This window comes from Corvus moneduloides, chromosome 9 (assembly GCF_009650955.1).
Source record: "Corvus moneduloides isolate bCorMon1 chromosome 9, bCorMon1.pri, whole genome shotgun sequence".
In the NCBI taxonomy this organism is placed as follows: Eukaryota; Metazoa; Chordata; class Aves; order Passeriformes; family Corvidae; genus Corvus; species Corvus moneduloides.
In genome coordinates this window covers 9,082,342-9,102,427 of record NC_045484.1, presented here as the reverse complement: position 1 = coordinate 9,102,427, position 20,086 = coordinate 9,082,342, and the positions used below count along the sequence as shown (strand labels likewise).

The window sequence follows — 20,086 nt, the reverse complement described above, 5'->3', positions numbered from 1 at the left end:
ACAGGGAGCAACTGATCTCATCGCCATCCTTGATTGCCATTCTCCTTTGTGGAGGTAAGGCTGTAATCATGTCTTCCCTCAGGCTTCTGTTCCTGTGACCCTTTCTCCGAGGGCACATCTTTCTAAATGTCTTTCTATTTTTGCTGTGCCTTTCCAGCATTTTCCTAATTGCCTCTCTCTTGCTCACAGCAGCACTCAAAACTGGATACAGCCAGTACTGAATAGTGGTCTGATTGCTCTCCTGTGTCTTACATGTCATTTTACTGTCAATGCATAACAGCAAAATATTTGCCTTTCCCTGTAACTTTTCAGTGGGGAAGTACACAACTTGGCCATCAAAATTTGAGCATTCTCTAAACAGCACCGGGTTGGCTTTTTTCTGAGCTTCCTCGAGCAGAGAGGAAAAGGTATAGAGATTTGCACAAGGAAAAGGCTCCCTGGGTGCTTTAGGTTTACCAAAGTAACACAGGGAGAACAAAAAACTGTGGATAAATTGATGGATGGATGGATGGATGGATGGATGGATAGATAGATAGATAGATATGCAAACTTTGTGTGAGGACACCTTTGAAAGGTTTATGTATATATTGAAACATTAGGTTTATATCCTCTGCTTGTACGAAACGCTTTAACTTTCCAGCATCAGTTTCTCTGGTACATTATCACGGATACAGGATAACATAACAGGATAACAGGGTTTCAAGATCTGTGTGAGGTCTGTGCTGCTGGTTAAGCATGAATGATAGAACACCCTTTTGCACAACCTCCTTTCTTGCCCATCAGACTCTTTCCTAATACATCATTAGTCACAAACAACACCTGCTTGCAGAGACTGATCAGTATCTTTGCTACAGAATTCCCTTTTTGTCCCATGACTGTGAACACATCATTAAGTGTTTGTGCTGTATTGCCAAAATCACTGTCATTTGAGGGCTAAATTTTTTGAAGATGCTGATTTCTTGCACTGTAATTTCTGAATGACTGAACAGGATGTGGGGAAATGTTTAACCTCCAGAGGTTCTCCGTGGTGACAGTTCCCAAGTTACAGAGCACACAGCAGAGAGGCAGTCTGTAACCTGACATCCTTACTCTGCTCTTGGAATGGTAGGTGTAGCACCCTAAGGATGACTTGTAAGAACTTGAACTGAGAGACTCAAATACAGTTATGGTTGGGGTGTTCTTAATGTCACTTTTACACATTTATCTTGGAGAAGTTATTGCCTTTTTTAAAAGTTACAGGGCTACTAGTTTTCATTCTTAAGATTTCATTTCATTCCAGAGATAGAGATGTTATCCATAATAAAATATATAAATGAAAAGGAAAAACCAAACCAACCCAGCACCATTACAAGTGGGTCTAGAAGCTGTTGCTTTTAGCTTAGGGAAGATGATGGCAGACATCTGAAGGATGTTTCATTTTTGCTGTGCTCCAGATGCAACGTGTGACAGCCAGGAGGGAGGCAGGGCTGCAGGGCTGCTGGTGCCTGTGCTCAGAGGCTGCTGAATGCAGCTCTGACAGGCTCAGCTCCACGGAGGGCTAATGAGGAGCTGCCGAGTGGGCTGTGAACTCATCAAACCACGCTAACAAGACTTTGCTGGAAAGCTCCTTACATCATCCGAGTGTGCAGGAGGGATGAACAGTGTGAGCAAAACCACAAATCTCTTTATAAGCAGAGCTTTATTCCTAACACAGTAATTAAGCAGTAATTAGAAGTTTCGTGAGTAATGGGAATAGTTGTGGGAAATTAAGAGTTCTTGTCCATGGGGAAAAATTGCATAGTGCCAGCATCTCAGAGGGGTGGAAAAAGGCTGCAAGTAAAGCTCAGATATTTTGCTCACATTAGCAGCAATCCCATATGAATTTCCATTCTTAATTTATGAATATTTGAACAACTTATGAAGCATTTATTTTGAAGTAAATAATAATTTTTTTCAACTCTGCTGAAAGGTCACTAAAATGGAAAAAAATAGAATCACAGAATTGTTTGGGTTGGAAAGGACCTTAAAGATCATCTAGTTTGAACCCCCTGCTGTGGGCAGGGAGAACTTCCACTAGACCAGGCCTTGAACACTTTCAGAGATGGGGCACCCACAACTTATCTGGGCAATAGTTTTGAGCTTAAAATATTATTTTCTGAATTCTTGCGAAAAGAAAGGCAATTCTGCAGTAGTGATAGATAATCCATTGTAAAACTTGTTAAAAAAAAAAGAAAATATCAGTACTTGGATGTTGAATTAAAAGATTCTGAACTTGACTTCAGACAGAATCACTTCCAAAACTGATATGGCATATGTAAATATACCTGTATTTATCATAATTTCTTGTCCTCTATTTCATAAGCAACTCTCTGCCCACAGTGTCATGTTTGTAATTCCTGTTAGACAATAGTACAGCAGCATTGAGTTATCAGTGTTGTGCTGGATTTGGGACATGCTTCCTGTCAACTCTTGTACCTAATGATTCATGGTCCCTCCTCACACAGAGCTGGGCATCTCTGGATGTCCCCAGATTAATTTTCTGTGAGTAGCTCATTTGGTATGATTTGTAGAAACAAATTATATTCACAAAATGCCATATAACCCAGCTTGTATTGAATGCTTGCATACAGTGTTCATGGCTTCAAAATACTTTTAATTTTCCAAATTCTCGAGAATAAATAGTTATAAGGAACATCCTGACTTTAAGCAGGACCTAAGATGAGAATCCTTTGAGAAGACAAGTCCAGTAAATTGATTCTAAAAACATAATGTCTGATACAACTTTTATAAATATCATCAATCAGCTCTGTTCCATTTTATCCTTAGCTTTTCTATCTTGGTCTTTCTCAGCTTTAATTTTTAAGTAGGAAAGTAATTGCAGTCAATTCTTCTGCTTCTATTTCTGTCTTATCTGTTCACAGTTATGTTTTTATTAACAGAAACTGTTAGCAGTTTCAAACGATGTACAAACTTTCTAAAGAGAAAATACCTATTGAGATCATTAAATACACAGCACTGATAGAGAGATGGTCCTGAGCCTGATTCTGGCTCCCAATGCAGCTGCTCCATCCTGGTATATCAGTTTGTATCACATCATTTTGCAACAGCCACAGTTCTACCTGAGAAAGAGAATCCTCCAAGACTGAAAAGCCCCTTGCTTGAGACTGGCCATATGGCCATAACCCAGAGAAAACCTGTGCCACATCTGAGGTGTCATCCCAGTTAACAGGGCTAAGGAAAAGGCATAAAATGATATTCAATTACTTTTCTCGCCTTTGGCATCCTGCACTGAGCAAAGCTCACCCAAGGTGAAAGCCAAATTTTGTATTTATCTTTTTTCTTTAAACTGATTCTTGGGGGCTTTTTTTCTTGTTTACTTTCTAGCAATGTTTTTTTTTTTTTGTGGATGATGTTTTTAATGTGACCTTCTTAATTTATAAGAACTTAACTTTTAATTCCCTTTCCCAAAGCTTTTATATTTTGTTCAGATTTGCCTGCCTCATGTATAAATGAAATTTTCTTAACACTACTCCTATTACTTTCTTTTACTTAGATAGCAGACTCTGTCTTAGGGACTTTCTGGTAGTTAGTCCTACAGGATGTAGACTTTGAAATTTGCTTTGTAGAAGTTAAAGGTCCAGTCTCTTTTTTTTTTTCCTTTTTTAGGATATGTCCTTGTTCCGGTTTGGCAAAATTTAGAAATATACAGTCCTGTTGTGAGTTAATTTAGAGAAAGCACTTTGGCTTCCCTGATTCACATCAGCACGTCCCCAAAAAGAAAATTACTAGCATAAAATGATGTTTCTGTGACATTCTGTATTTGTCTTATATCTTCAAGTGTGGGATTTTTTTTTTTTTTCCAGTGCTGGTTGATCCAACTGCATCTGTTTGCTTTTTAGTCTTTAATTTATGTTGGGCTGTAAACTGTCCAAGTAACAATTTGAGTGATGCAGCAACAGAAGGTGACCCAGATTACACAACACTGTACGCTAATGCCAAGTCTTCTTGTTTAATGGCAGCTGCTCAAAGCTTTGTGTTATTGCTATTCACATGCAACAGACACAAATCAAACAGCCTCCTCAGGCACACATCCCGCAGATCTTCATTTTAAACATGTTCAAGAGCTGCTGCTTTTCATACACACACAGCAGCCTCACCAGCTGAGGCCATTTAAGCCTCCTTGGCTTGTATTTACTCTCAGCCATCTGACACAATTATCAAGGAAACCCATTGTGACTTCCACTATTTTGCACACTTCTGTTTATGTGGAAGTTTGCCGAGAACACTTTTTCTCTATAAAAGTAGTTGGACTTTCATGGTCCCTCATAATGGACATATTTACAACACCAAACACATCACAGTTGTTTAATAACAGCTTTCTCTAGAAGTTATAATTAAAAAAGTATATATAATAAAGCAATGCTACTAAAAAATGTAACATGAACAGTTTAAGCAGAGGATAAATTAGTCTAGATTTCAATCAGAAAGGTTTAGATTTACTGAATGAGTGGTATCAAAAAGCAGACTTTAAAGTATAGGTACAGTTTTAGCAGAATAATTTATTGCTGTGCCTTGAATATGTGAAGCAACAAAATGCTTTCATTCCTTATTAAAAAAAAAAAAAAGTTGAAGCACAGAGATCAGGAAAGCTATCAAGCAACGAGTTCATACAACTTAGTTTCGTGGACCAAATCTTTTTGGCATCTCCATCAAATTTTTAAAGCCTTCTGACAACACAAGCTTTCTCCTAGAAGTGCATGTCTAACCATCTCCCCAGAGGACATGTCAGAACAATAAGAAAAAGTGCAAATCTTACTTTTTAAATGGATGAGCAGCAAAAAACTGAGGTAGAAGATGAGTAGAGAGTTAATTCTTGAATGAGCCATATTCATCTTGATAGGACATCGTCTGCCGAGTTGCCTGTTGTCCAAAGGGCTGGTGCTGATCCTCACTGCTTTCTCCTCGTGTCTGAAGCTCAGGGCACACCCGGGGCACCCAGCCCCCTACGAGCCATCTCTGCCCGTGCCCCTCCTCAGCCTGCTCCCTGCAAACCTGCAGACTTTGATTCAAAAGGCAGTTGTGCTTGTTAAGGTTTTACTTCGGCAGGTCCGAGTGATTTTTCAAACCCGGTGCAGATTTGTCTGGGAGCTGGACTGGAGTCTTTCCCCTTTGTTGCTGGGGACGGCGCGGGGAATGGTGCGCCCTGCCGTGCCTGGCTGTCCCCGCACCGCAGCCGCCCGGCCCGGCGCGCTCATTGTGTGCCGCCGAGCCCCGGCGCACGGCGCTCCTCCTCACCCGCAGCGCGAGCACTTGACGTTTCCTCGCACAGTCAGCTCACGAACACTTCTGCTTTCTGAGTTTTTTCTGCTATCTTACACCAATAGCACATGAAGTGAAAAGGCGAAACATCCCCATTCTCAATCTTTCTAGATAGTAGTTAGATATTAGCCTGTTCTCTTCCTCAGTATTATTTTTGTTTTGTAGTTATTGTTTACACTGGATTCACTAAAAGGCACACTCCTGGCAGCTGGCGCAGGACCTCTGAGCTTCATCAGGTTGTGTTATAATCTTGCACTGCTCATGGAGGAGCCGGTCACTTGCAGGACCAGGAGGTGTCATAGCAGGATCGATAAGCGAAGGGGATGGCGGCAGGGGCTGGACTCCCATTTGTTTATAGCCAGGGCTGGTATTAAACAGCCGTGGCTGGTGCAGGTGCCATCAGCCTGCCCGTACTCGGGGAGCCTTCCCCAGCTGCCACGGCGGCTCCTCACCCCGGCACGGCACAGGAATGTCCTGTTTGTGCCCAGCGTTGTCTCAGCGTGCCTCATCCACGGATCACAACTGTGTTCACAGATAAAATCCTTGTCCTGGTCTAGCAGAAGGGAAGGTGTGGGCAGGCAGCAGCAGCCCCAGGATTCATCCCATGATCCAGTACAAACTCTGGCCCTCTGGCACCTCACACACCCAGTTTGTGTGTCCACTGTGGGGAAGCTGTGCCACAGCAATGATTGCCACAGCGCCATTCTGGCTCTGAGGCCAAGACAGAGATGAGCTGCCTATTTGGCAGTGAATCTCCTCCTTCCATCACATTCACCTCTACCAATCCTCCTGGGCCTTGGCTCTTGGCACTTGCCCTTCTTGCCTCAGTGAGAATCCAGGCGTTCCCAAGCCCAGGAACAGCCTGAAAAATCTGCTTGGTCATTGCTACGTTATGTTACTGTCAAAGAGGTAACACTCAATACATTTGGTGTTGTGTTTGTGCTCCCCACTTCAGCAGAATGTTAATCCCCAGTTCAGGAAGCCTTTGATAATGAGTTTAACATTACACGTATGCTTAACTGAACAAAGTACAAGCTGAAAGTCAAGCATATGCTGAAGGCCTCAGATGAGTAGGGAGCAGACTGTTGATGCCAACATGAATCCACTAAAGCTGTTTATAATAGGTAGGTACTTTCACATCACTCATTAAGCTCAGTGAACTGATTAATTTTAAAATGTCTCCTGCAGCAAAGCTCCTCCTTCTCTCCCATCCCATTCATGTGTAGCTGCACTCACCCACTGCTGACCTTGTGGCACATCTTTCCAGACCCTCTCTTCCTTCTCCTGGCACCAGCAGCTCTACCATCTGCTTCCCAGGAAGCCTCCACTCTCACACTCCCCTGAGCCTCCCTACTCTGTTCACCAGCTCTGGTCTCTTTGATGGCAACCCAGGCTGAATTTCCTGGCCAAATGTCATGGTCTGTGAGCATTATGATGAACAGGGGTCCTAGTGGAAAGTACTTAGATAACTATCAAGTTAAATACAATTAAATGGCTAATTGTAGTTTTCAGCTCTTTCAATTTCTAATCCACTTTCTTTTATATGTACATTTATAGTTGTTTGGATGTTTTCCTCTCCTTGCCATCTGTCTACTTAGTTTCTGTTTGAACTTATCCAGTAAGAGATATAATCATTACAACGTGAGCATGAAAATACCACTCTGTCATTTGGGAATTCTTTTGCTGGACTTAATTATGCAGTTTAGCTCAGTGCTGATTGCCTGCTTCAAGTGCGTTATTATTTAAATTTGTCACTATATAACTTACTTAGAACAATAATATTTTCTGAATTCATATACTAATCAATTTAAAAAAGAAATCCTGTGAATATTCAGAAAGATAGACCCCAAATTTTAGCAAATACAAAGTTTTAAATTCTGAGGAATATATGGTAAGTACTGCAAGAAAAGTCACATCTACTAAATCTGGATATTTTTCTGAAAAATGCACAAGTACCTGTAAAATCTGTACTCTAAGCAAACTGAGCACTTCTCAGACATATGGATATGCCACCAATTTGAGAACTGAAATGTATTGTATTAACACATATACTGACACTGGAATTAAATACTCTGCCATGTAACTCTCTGGTAATTACAAAACATACAGCAAGTGCATGAACACATCCTAGGCCTTTTGAAAGTTATTAAAACATAATCACTTTCAGAATAGCCAAAAGAGCTGCTTTTTTTGAGCTGTTTGAAACTTAGCTCTGCATTTCCCAATGCCTTTTTTCAAATGTTTCTTCTTCTTCATGAGCTATTCATATCCCAGAATTTAATGGGGAATAAACTAACTTATCACTGCCCTAATTCCTTGAAGTTGCCTACAGGAGGAGGTTTGAATTTCTGCATGCGTATCATTTGTACGTGATGAAACATAACATCTAAATGTAATTTCCATGCTTTCTCAGTAGAGCTTAGCTTTGATGAGATTATTCTGTAGTCATAAAAGTCAGAGGCTATGCCATTTTCTCAGGGAAAAGGGGTTTGTGTTGTCATTTGCTTTCACTTAAGTGCTGCCTTCTCTGTTCTGGTTGCTTCCGTGCAATAATAACATAGTGGTGTGGTATCAGACTACACTAGTCAGTTTTATCTCTTCTAAAACATTTAATTGCAACTCTGTCCAACTAATTTCATTATCTAGCATCTTTTGCTTCCTGATATAAGCCGTTTTTTCAAGTTTCAGATGACAGCAGTACTAATTAATTGTGTATCTTCTGCCTCTCACTGCTAGGCATGTTTTCTGATTGTTCAATGTTGCTCCAATTTAAAGTGCAATTTTTATTGGTGCCATCCTGTGCCTTTTAGATCAAATATATTTACAGGTGATTTTCCTAAGTAATTGGTTCTTCTTTTCCAGTCTGTAAAATGTTTTGCTTGTTTTAATGTAAACTACAAAATGAACAGAAATTAGAATAGTTAAGTAATTCATGTAAAGTGTAAAAGATGCAAGTGGAAGATGCGAGTTTACAAAATGCCTGATGCTGACTAACCTGAAGCTTTTATTAAATCCCTTTGTTCACTGGCAAGTAAGGCACTGATAATAGTCAGGAACAGGTGGGTGATTTCATGGAAGAGTGGAAGAGTGACTGAGCTAAAGATAACATTTGCCCTAGCGAGGTTCTGGATACACAGAACTCAGCTGGACAGTGGCCCTTTGCGACCCGCTCAAACTAGATGTGCTTTCAGCAGGTGGCCCCTTCCCACCATATATTCCTGTGATTCTCTGAATATATCATTAGATTTCCTGCACAAGCTCCAGCCTATATTAGCTCAGTCCCAAATTTTGTTTACCGACTGCAGAAAGCCTCTATTTATAAAATAGTCCATTATTCCTAGGGTCTTTGATTTTCTTACTAGTATTCAACGGTGCTTCTTGTGTACATCTTCTCTTAAGTTGTTGCTGAATTTCATCAGAAATGAAACTGGGATTCTAAATTTCACTGGTGTTCCCAGTTCACCAATGAGAGAGCTTCATTTATGAAAAACTATGGAGCATTAAAGCGTGAAGTCACTCTGGTCTGACATCACGGTTTGGGCATTAAAATACATTCTGAAGTATTTATTGAAAACTCAGAATGATGGCGTTTCCTAGAATAATCGACCTGACCAAATCATCCAGATCATCTTCCTGTTTATGGTACTTTATGTACCTCTTCATTAAACAGCTCACAGATAGTTTTTTTTTTCGTTGGCTTGTTGCACTTTGGGTAATTATGAATGGACAAACCAAGGCAATGGATAAACCGATATGAATAAGGGATGGCTAAAAGGTTTTGTAGATAGAGAGTTGTATTGTAAGAGGAAGCTGTTCACCTCATTAACAAAACCACTATAGTTCTATTTGCATTTTAATTAGGCTCCTTGCAACAAGAACAACTCTTCCGATTGCATTGATTTCCTGCAACATTGGCAAAGTTACCCACCTACAAGAATTGGGCAAGAGAGAATGGGAACCTCCTTTGGCCCATACTTTTCCACAGACAAATATTTTATGACTATATTTAACTTCTTAGTCTATAAATGTTACTTATTTTGAGCTTTCTTTTCATTTTTATTAGGGTGTAAAAATATTTGGGGTTTTGAACTCTTGCTTGGCTCCTGTTATTTCTTTCTCTGCTGGAGTAAAGCGCCAGAGCACAAGCTTCCAGTTCTGTCCATTTTCAGAGTATTAATGGTTTTATGAAACTTAAAGGCTTTAGCTGGAAATGTAAAATTATTTTGCAAGACCTGCAAAGCATATTGCTTCCTTAAATGTAATACATTTTTTGAAATTATGACTACTTTTTTGATTCTCATGGTAGCTAACCACTTTCCTACTGAGTAATGAGGGATTTCTACCTGCCAACCTAAAATACAAATTTAACCAAAGATTGCAGGAGTGTCAAGCTGATTTGCTCAGATATATCTAATTTTGGATGTGATAGAAATGGTGGGAGCAGTAAAACCTGGTTTGGTTTTCATATGAAGTCTCTCCTGAGTATTTCACACTTAGGTAGGCAAAACAAAGTGCTGTGTAAGGCAGGACAGGATTCCCCTGGGACCTGCAGAAGTCAATAATGTGTGTGATTCACTTATCTTTGATGAACTTTTGTGAAGTAACATGTTTTTATCACATTGTGTGTGGCTGGGAAGCAGGGATCAGGGAAGCAGGGAAGCAAGAGGCATCACCAGGGAAGCAATTTCAATCAGATTAATGCTAGGTCAGGTTTTGTCAATGCAGATGAAAATTGGCAATTAGTATTCTGTACCTTGCTGCTAATGAACCATCTAATCAGGAAGCTTCTGTCTGTACCAATAAACTTCCTGGGAGTGTCAAGGTTATAGGAGTGCTTGAGAAAATGAGGCAAATGGTGTTTTTACAAAAGCTTATATTAAGATTATATAATTAATAATTATATAATTATAATATTAAAAGCTTACAAAAATTATATTAAGATCTAAATGGGTTGTACATCTATTTTTCCCTCTATGCTTTTCACTTCAGCAGACTAGACATGTTAACAGTCTTACAAATCCTCTTCTAATTCTCTTTTTAATTTTCTTCAGTGTGAGGTAACTCATACTACAAACCAGAAAGACCTAAACATGAAAGTATTGGAATTAAATTGAAAATCAAATCTGTTACAGAAGACATAGTTGTGTAGTTCAGCCACAGTTTCAAAGATATTTGGAAAAGATTTACACAGGTTTGTAGCATGATTTCACCTGATCAATACAAAGTGGAATTCAGACCCAACAATTCCAGAAGGCAACAGTGTAGAGGAGGAGAAAGAGGAAGACTCAGGAAGGCAGGATTAGTAACCAAAGATGCTTGATTTTACCACACACTTTGTTTACTTCTAGTAAACACTGTAATTGTCCTAGGGACAGGGCAGGATGATGATCACAGTCATATGGAGAGGCTGGGAAGGAGGAGATGCTTCTAAAACTGTTGTTTGAATTTTGGTCTTTGCAAATAGAGAAAGGTGGCAATGCACATGGTTTCACAGGCCAAGCACTGGGCTGAGGGACAGGAAACTCTTTCCCTGTTTTTGTTTCACTGTACTTACAGTGATAAATCATTTTAAGGTAGTGAAATTTGCAATGCAAAACACCATAATACTCAAAAAGTAACTTTTGTAACAGGCAAATACAGAAGTTTCTTAATTTTTCATGATCTCTAATATTCCTGATAATTTTTGTTTCCCTCTTCTGTATTCAGTCATTGTCTAATGAGTGTGACAAGGTTTTGAAAAGTATCTGACGATTTGGATCTCCTGGATTTGCAGGTTTTCAGTTAAAGGATGTGACTTCCAGAAAGTGCAAAGCAAAATTTCCCTGTAGGCATCTCTGAAGTGTTTCGGTGTGGATCCTGGCAAGCACTGAATTCCTCTTGGAAATGTTGGCCTCTGTGTTAAAGTATTAGATAACATTATGGGAACAATAAGCAGCGGTAGGTGCCCCAAAGGGATTTCAAGTTTCTGCTAAGATTGGGTAAGACAGCATTCATCTTAATGCCAATGCCTTTCTCAAAGGCTGCAGTTTTGTATTGAACTAAATCCTGAAAGTTTGTCAGTTTGAATTACATTGTTCACAAGGTAAAATGAAATATTCTGACTTCTGAACTTGTGCTGATTTGGATTATCTCACACCTAGTTCAACCACTGGTGGTGATGCTGACCTGGTGATGATGTATGTGATGTCATCATGTTCCCATACCAGTGAAAGGAAAACACCCCCTGGGTGGAGGTGGCACAGTTTGGCCTCTAAGCATCATGTTGGGTGTGAAAGGGGGAAGGAGGAGACATCCTACTGTAATTGACTTATATTCTTCAAGTATCCAGAAAGTCCCTCAAATCATCAGGTAGTTTGTTGCTGAACAGCATCCTAAATTTTGTGTGTGGGCAAGCTGAGATCTTTGCATATGTTGAACTTCATGCAGTGCTTTCCATTTTCCTGGATATCAAGTCTTTTTCATGTTTTTTCTTCTTTTTTTTTTATGGCATCTTTGTAGTAACTTCTTCCAATACACTGAAAGCCTGGGTGAAAGCCCTTGTTGCGCTCAGCTGCTGAGGGTCTGGTTCTTCACGCCCAGTTTTGACTTTAACACCAACATTCACCAAACATAGTTTTGTGGGACTAAGAATTCTAAATCTGAGAGTTTCTGGGGTACAAGAATTTCTAAGCCAGCAGTTCTAATGTAATTATAATTATCACAGAAACATGATTTTCTTGTCAGAAACTGCATCTTCAGTGCCTCAACTATAAGCAAGTTGTTTAAAAAAGACATATTCACAGTAAAACCCAAGAAATCCCCACAGCAGCATGTCCTGTATGTGTTGCAGCAGCTCCTCATGCTGGCAGGGTAAGATTTTCTCTTAGCTTTCAACTGCACTCAGAATTGAGGATGTTACCCACTGGTGTGACAGAGTGACGAGGAGCTTCACATCCCCATAGCACTTTTGAAAGACTTTTAGTCCCCAGCTAAACCTACGGGCATGAGTCACATGCCTGAAGAACAGCAAATGCTGAGCTCTTTCAAAAATGTAGCCCTGGAAGTTCCTAAATGAACCGTAGTCTAAAGACAGAGCTCATACAGCTCACTCTTCCAAAATAAGATTAATTGGAGTGAATGAAACAGTCTGTGGCAGCATCTGACTACTGAAGAATAGATAAACATGAGCCATGTTAACCTTGACCCCCCTTGACTCCTGCAGCAGCAAAGTCAGACTTCAGTATTAATTTGATGAAGTAGATTAATATAACATGTCCTTGTATAACAGTGTCTTTAAATAAGCTGGGAAACCAATAACCCACAAGAATGATACCAAATTCCATTCTGACATGGCAATCACAACTGTTCAAGAAATAGAATTCACTTTCTGAAGGCTGGACGTCCAGGATGGACTGTATTTGCTCTTCCCTCCCTAAGAAGCTATGGAAATAACGAGTCTAGTAGGCTGCACTATTTGTGCTCACTCAATGTGACTCTCTAACAGTTTGGCATTTCCTTAGGACCCTATTTTCTATGTGTCAGAAGCCACAGTGATTCTGAAAATAGGTTTTATACTTGTAGTTCAAGACAGGAAAGAAAAATTTTCTATCTGGCCAAATTGATGCAAATTTTACATGTTCTGCAGCAATAATAGGTGCATTTATCCACTCACATTTATCATGAGCAAAATTAAGTACAATTGTTTTGTACTCTATGCCACTTGAATGTGAGAGCTCTTTTCCAAATACTGAGCAGAAATTCAAAGTTAGACAAACCACCTTGTCTTTGAAGTGGAGCTGGTCAGAAATTTTTGAAGCATTTCAGAAGGAAGAGGGTAAGGTTTTGCACTTTATTTCTCTGTGTGTTGTGTGTGTGTGTGTAGTTGTGGGGTTTTTTTAAAGCATATATTACTTAAAAATTGCTGAAAAAAAAGTTTTGGCAATTTTAAAAGGTATAACCTTCTTGCTATTTTTTTTTCCTTTGAACAAGTTAAATAATTTTAAGGTGTTTTGAAAAGTTTGAAGCATAAATTATGATTCCTCCAACCAAACCTTTCAACTAATCCAAGCCACTTCTGATATCACATATTTTCAAGGTAATAAACAAATATTAAAGATTTCAATCTGTGGTTTAGTTCAGAAAAAGAAAAATAAGAAGAAGGTAATCTCACTCCCAGATTTACTTTGAAGTCTCTTCTCAATGTCTTGATTCAAATAACATGCACTAGTGGAAACAGAATTTAAAAAACACTCAGAAGAAAAGCAGTAACAGATCTTTAGCATGTAAAGGCACCCAAGTTCCTGTCAGCTGCAGAGCCCAACAGCATTAAAAGCACCCATGGTTGTTGTGGCTGAGGTTGGAAAACGGATGGGTGGCATAAAATTCAGCTACAAAAAAGGATGAACAAGCATAACTCCTCCAGAAGGAAAGCAAGTAGCCTTTTGAAGGGTTCAGTACTCTGTCAGTTTTGCCTAATAAAGGAAAATTAATTCACAAACTGGTTCTCCCCCTCAGCTGTTTTGGAAATGAATGCTTCTTTCCAAAGAACATTACTCTTGGGATAGCGACAAACTACACCAAAAGAGACATGTACAACCAATCATACTGTACTGAAATTCACTGAAAGGGGTTTAGCTCCAGTGACACCCCAGGCAGCATGTTGGTTTGGTTCATTTTTTCATTTGGGAAGGTCATTGTTACAAGGTGATTATTACAGGATTTCATAGGGTTATGCTTCCTTTGGAATGGCCACAAGAAGTTCTTCTCCTGCAACTGCATTTACACAGATATTTTACTAAGTTGTCATTGAATTGTTGTTAGGGTTTTTCTTTTGGTTAGTGTTATTCCTTAAAAATAACTTACCTGTAGCCATTTCTTGTACAAGCCTGTTGTACAAGCTGGCTGTTTATGTGCACTGGATTGCTAACAACGCAGAATTAATTCTGGATTTCCTTATTTTTTTGGTTAAAACACCTTTTCTGTGCTGTGTGCTGTGTGCTTGCTTTTTTGACTGGAGGCACGTTTGTCTTGCTCCAGGTTTTTAATAGTGGCCTCAAAGCCTAATTAATTTACTTGTAGTCTGCCTCTTGATATCAGAACCTAATTATACTTTCCTGGGAAAATGTTGTAATTACTATTCAAATGTAATTAAGAGAACAGATAATGAATGTCACCTAAAAGAAAACAGGGTCCTGAAATTCTCACACTATAGTGTTGCTCCAGAAACAGATATAATGCTTTCATTATGTACTGTTTGTTTCTAACAGTTACACAAGACTAGTAAGCTTCATAACTGCAGCCTTTTATCCAGACTGTGAGTAAATGGGCAATACATCATAGCGCATGTAAATTCAGGCAAATGAACAATGACAGTTAAATGCTCATCTAACGCTAGAGCATCCTTCAGTTTCTGCAGTTGTGTCTCTGGGGAAAAATGCGTTGTAGATTAGACATACTTTTGACTTTATAATTCAAAACAAACAGCATCAACAAATTACATGGATAGTGATCCAGGAGGGTGCAGAATAGCATTTTAATCTCTCCTACACCTTGAAGTGCCCTGCCTCTCTAGCAGAGAGATGGAGTTTAATTCCCTGACAACTGTAACCATGTCGAGGTTCATCACAAAGGGAAGGAGAAGAGCTCTGGGAAGCCTTGATAAACACTGACCTGATAGGCCTATCTGAGTGCTTCTAGCTGTCCTTATAATTACACAGCAGATATTATCTGAAGGCACAAAGGCTTAATAGCTGCTGGTAATTTGTCAGCTTCATGTGCTAACCTTCCAACAAATTACCATCATCAGCCTTCCATTTTTTTACCCCATTCAGAAACTTCTATGCATTATACTCTACTTCTGAAAAGCCTTCAATAGCAAACGTATTTTTTTTCTCGTAAATAAAAACTACTGATCACATTGTACACCCAGGTTTCTACAGGCACATGTAGTTGTATCTTAACCTGTGTACCAAATTCTGCTTTCTACTGGGCAATGTAAGAAGCTTTTAAACTTGGTAATTTAAATGAACTAGCTAGTTCAGTAGCTCTTCCTTGTGTCATTGCAAGCACTACATTCCTGAAGATCTTGGAGGACCACAGCTAGGTCCTAACCTGAACAGGAGTGGACCTTGACGTCTTAGTGGCTCATTTCTTCAGCTCCAGACAATCCATACAGTGAACTAGGCAGCCCCTCAGTATATCAGCCTAATACTATGTCAAACTTGCTCTTAAGTTTCAAAGAAGTGTAAGCTAAATACTTCCTATATCCTTGCAAGAGTACTAGATAAAAAACCTGGGATCTCAAGTTTTAAATCAGTGGAAAGCTGTCACCTTTCATGGCAAAACTCCTAACTTCATGTTCTCTATAAACTTGGATAGATAGAAGGATCTATTAATATTACATGCATAAAAAGATTAGCAGTTTTAATGTAAAATGCAACTACTTTTCTCGGGGATTAAAAATACATTAATGCTTATGGAAAGGATGGAGAGAGAGAGAGACAGACCAGAATGGCTCTTAGGTGTATTCTGTGGCTCCACACACAGCACCAGGTCTGACTGTAATAAAGCCCCAATTACCTAATCTAGGGGAGAATAGCTGGCATCTCCTTCTACCCAATGATTTAATTTGGCCTGTCAGCCAGGGATAATTGGTTTCTGGTTGACTGAAAAAAGTGACAGTGACATCAGCTCCCTGCTACCCTCCATGACTGAAATTATTGTTGTCTTGTACCAGGGCCCCAGCACTCAGGGTGCACCGGCAGATTCACAGGTCTCTCACCAGGCAGTGCAATGGAAATTCAGCAATGTAAGATACACAGAAACCTTTTCATGCTGTTTACTTTATACATTTTCATAATACATTTTTGAGAACTGAGATTATTTCTGTACAGGAAAGTCTCGTTACGCTTGTTTTACTTGCTAATTTGATAATGTTGCAGTTACAATGGTCTAAGGCAATAAGGCAAGATTTATTGGGAGAAGCAATACCTTTTACTAACCAGCTGATATGGCTGGAAAAATAAAGATGATTTTGGGCACATGAAGTCTTCTCAAGGTCATGTTCTCAGAGCTGGGACACTGTTTTTATTTCCAGTGGTGACATACACCAGCTGAACTAATAAAAGATATTTCATTTCTCCCCAGTTCTTGCTTTGTTTAAAGGACAATACCTTTGATGCTAGTGGTGTGTTATTGCAAAAGGTTTAATGTGCTCTGTTGAAAACATCACCCAAAACAACAGAAAATAAATCTGTTAAGTCCTTGTTTCTTCTTTACACAGCTTCAGGCAGGGGGTGCAGCTTTCATTTACAGTAATTTTGTAGCACTGCTTAAGACTTACATCAGTAGAGGGCAGACAGGTATTTCCTCCAGTGCTATTCTCTTTGGTTCAGCTTTCCTCTCACCCTCCTTTCCCCGAGCTGCCAGGCACTACTGGATGGGGTGGAGCAGGCATGGATGGCAGGACAATACTCAGGCAATTTCCCTCTCCCCAAGAATTTCTTCAGTTGCCATATTTTTCGAAGTGTGAAGGCAATGCAGTACACCTGTGAATCTACCTGTAGAGCTGGCCTAGTACTGAGTTCAGAATTAACAGACCTAGCATTTCTGCTCTACTGTGACAGCAGGGAGTGTCTTGTTCCTGGCCCCTGCTGATTTCACCTCAGGGCTGCACTGGATTAGCATGCCATGAGGAAATCTGTTCTGTGGAGTCTGTAACCATACACCTCTCTGCAACCTCCACACTGTATGAATCCCCTGGAAAAAGATGGCAGTGGCCAAGATCATTGTTATTCAACTCATGTCTGCTTACAGAACACTCCAGAGAACAAAACCCACACAGAGATGGTGTCCACCCTTCCCTGCACTAAACTTCCCAGATGGAATGAGGCAGGCTGATACAGCCAGAGTGGATCTGACCTCCTTCTCTTCACATTTCACTTGCTGCACTTCAGAGAGGAGATGAGGGGAGAAGCCTGATCAACATGATTCACATGTCAAACATCCATAATAGTACAGCCAGCCTCCAGCTGATTAGTGCCCTAGAGAGTCCTGAATTGAGAGACCGGGGTGGTCTTTTCATGGCCTGTGTGAAAGAATTTCTTGGCAATGGTTCTAGCAATGGACTTTATTCAGCACTGTTGGCTAGAAAACCTGTTGAGTCTCTAGGCAATCTTATAACCCTTTCACTTCACAGCCTAATTTAAAACATTTGTGTGTATGTGGTGATTGGCAATAAAATACAGAAAAATCTCAAACTAGAGGAAGTATAGGCTTTGTGGGTTCTTCCTTAGGTACCACCCATCACTGACACATCTGGGATACAAAGAGGAAGAATGACAGCATGGGTCATGTTTCAACAGTGTCATGCACCATGAACCCATGGCGAGAGAGACATTTACCTTAACAAAAATGTTGTGGCCAAAGTAAAGGCAGCTGTTTGGAAGAAGATGTGAATATATGTGCTACTAGATTTATAACTGGGTACTTACAGTGGTCAGCTCTTAAGGAATATATTGGGAATAACTGAAATAACTCAGCCAGGTATTAAAACTTGCATGCTATTTTTATGTAATTTTATTTCTGTTTAGTTGGCAGCTAACTGCTTAAGAGTTGATTCCCCATCTGCTTATTGTTTAAATAGTATTTGATTCAAGTATCTGTCATTTCTAGTTTCACTGTACCTCAGAAGGGAAGATTTTGAGCTGGAGAACAAGTATTTTAAGATGAAAGCACCTCCTCCAACACCAAACCTTCTTGCACAAAGCTACTTCTTAATTTCCAACAATTCAAAACTATTTATTTGATAAACATACTGTTTTCCTGGAGAAATCTAAGCAGCTGCATTTGCCAATGCTGTACAGTCTCAACATAGGTGAGCAAGTGCTTATCCTTTGATTGATGCTGTCTTTAATTAAAGTCAGCTTTTTAACCTATGTGGGATACTCTCTTAACTGGCAAGCAAATGTAGCATGAATAAGCATTGGTACAAAAGCGATTAATATAGTTAAATTTTGTCTGTACCGCTTGTACTTTGTACCAACTGCAGAAGACTTAATGCTGAAAGAACCATAATGACCCAAGATTTGAAGGACATTTTGTTTCCAGAGCATAATTATTGCAGCAATGCCAGGCATGGTAATGGATCACTTAGCACTGTATGATTTTTCTTTGAACTAAATCCTTCATGTATCATAAAACATGAAGAGAAAAAAAAGTGTTACCTAGGCTTGTGCTAAGTCAAAACGCCCGCTGAGCTTGTACAGTTTGGCAATTAGCTGTAGATGCTTTGTAGACTGCCAAGAAACCACATTGTACTCAGCACAGAGTAAGTAATATCAGCAACAACTGAGGAAAAAATCAGGTAGTTATCTTAGGAAAAAACCCCAGACCCCTCCCTAAGCCCCCAACAACACAGTAGAAACTATGCAAGACTCAGACCTGTCCCAGGCAGCACTTCCCTAGCTTGGTTATGCTTGCTGGCAAAATAGTTCTCATGAAGGCTGCATTTTCCTTATGTATTTCACTCCTGAAAACTGATGACACACTTGGTTTTATACTTTCTAAATGAGGGATTTGCTATGGAAACAGTAAGACTCAAGAAGCCAATTACCCACTAATGATGTTTTTATATGCTTGCTATTCAGATTAGAGTGAAATGTAAGGCTCAACTTAAAACTTAAAGCGCCTTGCTCTAGAACTTTTTTTCCATGCAAAAGCATAACAGATAAACATAGAAAAGAGAAACTTATTTTTATAGTTTACGTACAGTTTAACTATGACTCTACAGAAATAAAAGGTGGGCATGCACAAGGAACATCCTAAAAGAGCAGATGGCTCGGAGATAAGTAGATTTTTGTCTTCAGCGCAAGAAAACCATAGTAATCCTGATTCCTCTATTTTTATTGACACCATTGTTTCACTATAGAATAACTGAATAAAAGAAATGATGCTACTTAAAGTATTATTTGAAATAGTTTGCTATTGAATTATTTTGATTGTAATATACGATTAAAAATGAAAAAAACCAACAAAAACAAAACAAAAACCCCCCCAAACCTAAAGCCAAAGCTAAATAATTGTAGACTTCAAGGAAAATGCAGGGCGGTGAGTACAGGTAGTACAGCAACACTCAGGAGGTGACAAATACTTTAAGAACATTCAGTATTTATATTGCATTTTTATGGAAAAATGCAACCAACACCTTCGAGTCACACTTTGCTCAGTATCCATTTGCAGATCATAAATACAGAATGCATGTCGTGGAATAAAGTTTAATCCTGCATTAATCCTTCTTTAAGGCTGTCAGGAAAAACCAGCTCATTTTCGGTGTCACATTGTCAGTGGCAATTGGTTATCCTGGGAGAGATGGAGCTGGAAGGAGCAGAAGGCAGTGCCTTCGATACACTCAGGAGCTGCAGCCCGAGCAGCTCCCCCGAGCCGAAGGGCACCCCTGGGGCTGCTCCTTTTGCCACCCGGGAAGTGAGGAAACTGGGAATTTCACAGCGATTTACGTCAGCTGCTTCAGAACACTCAAGCAGGAAACAAACTCAAATTCGTGTTACTGAACAGGACAACGGGAAGCACGAAACCCGGGAATTTCCAAGTCCTTATGTGCCCTGCTTTGAAGCAGGAAACAGACTCAGTGGGGTATCATGGCGCAGAGCCAGTGGCAGCTCGGCCCTCCCGAGTCCCTGGCGCTGTTTGGGCGACCTCTCCCGCTTCTTGCTCGCTATTTTTACCCTCCGGGCGGCGTTCTGGGGCTGGGCCCTGCCAGGGCGCGGCCCCCTCCCGGCCCCGGTCCTGCCCG

The 20,086-nt window shown here is 40.0% G+C and overlaps 1 protein-coding gene across 2 annotated transcripts in view; it reads right to left on the bottom strand.

Moving 5' to 3' along the window:
• CRB1 (crumbs cell polarity complex component 1) overlaps positions 1-5,259 on the bottom strand; it is a 100,891-nt gene extending 95,632 nt beyond the window's left edge. For both annotated transcript variants that reach the window (XR_004241679.1, XM_032117235.1), the window contains exon 1: positions 4,796-5,259. Coding sequence is in view for 1 of the 2 variants with exons in the window: in XM_032117235.1 (XP_031973126.1) it covers positions 4,796-4,871 (76 nt within the window). In the remaining variant the exon portion in view is untranslated. The remainder of the gene's footprint in view (positions 1-4,795) is intronic.
• Between the last annotated feature and the right edge of the window lie 14,827 nt (positions 5,260-20,086).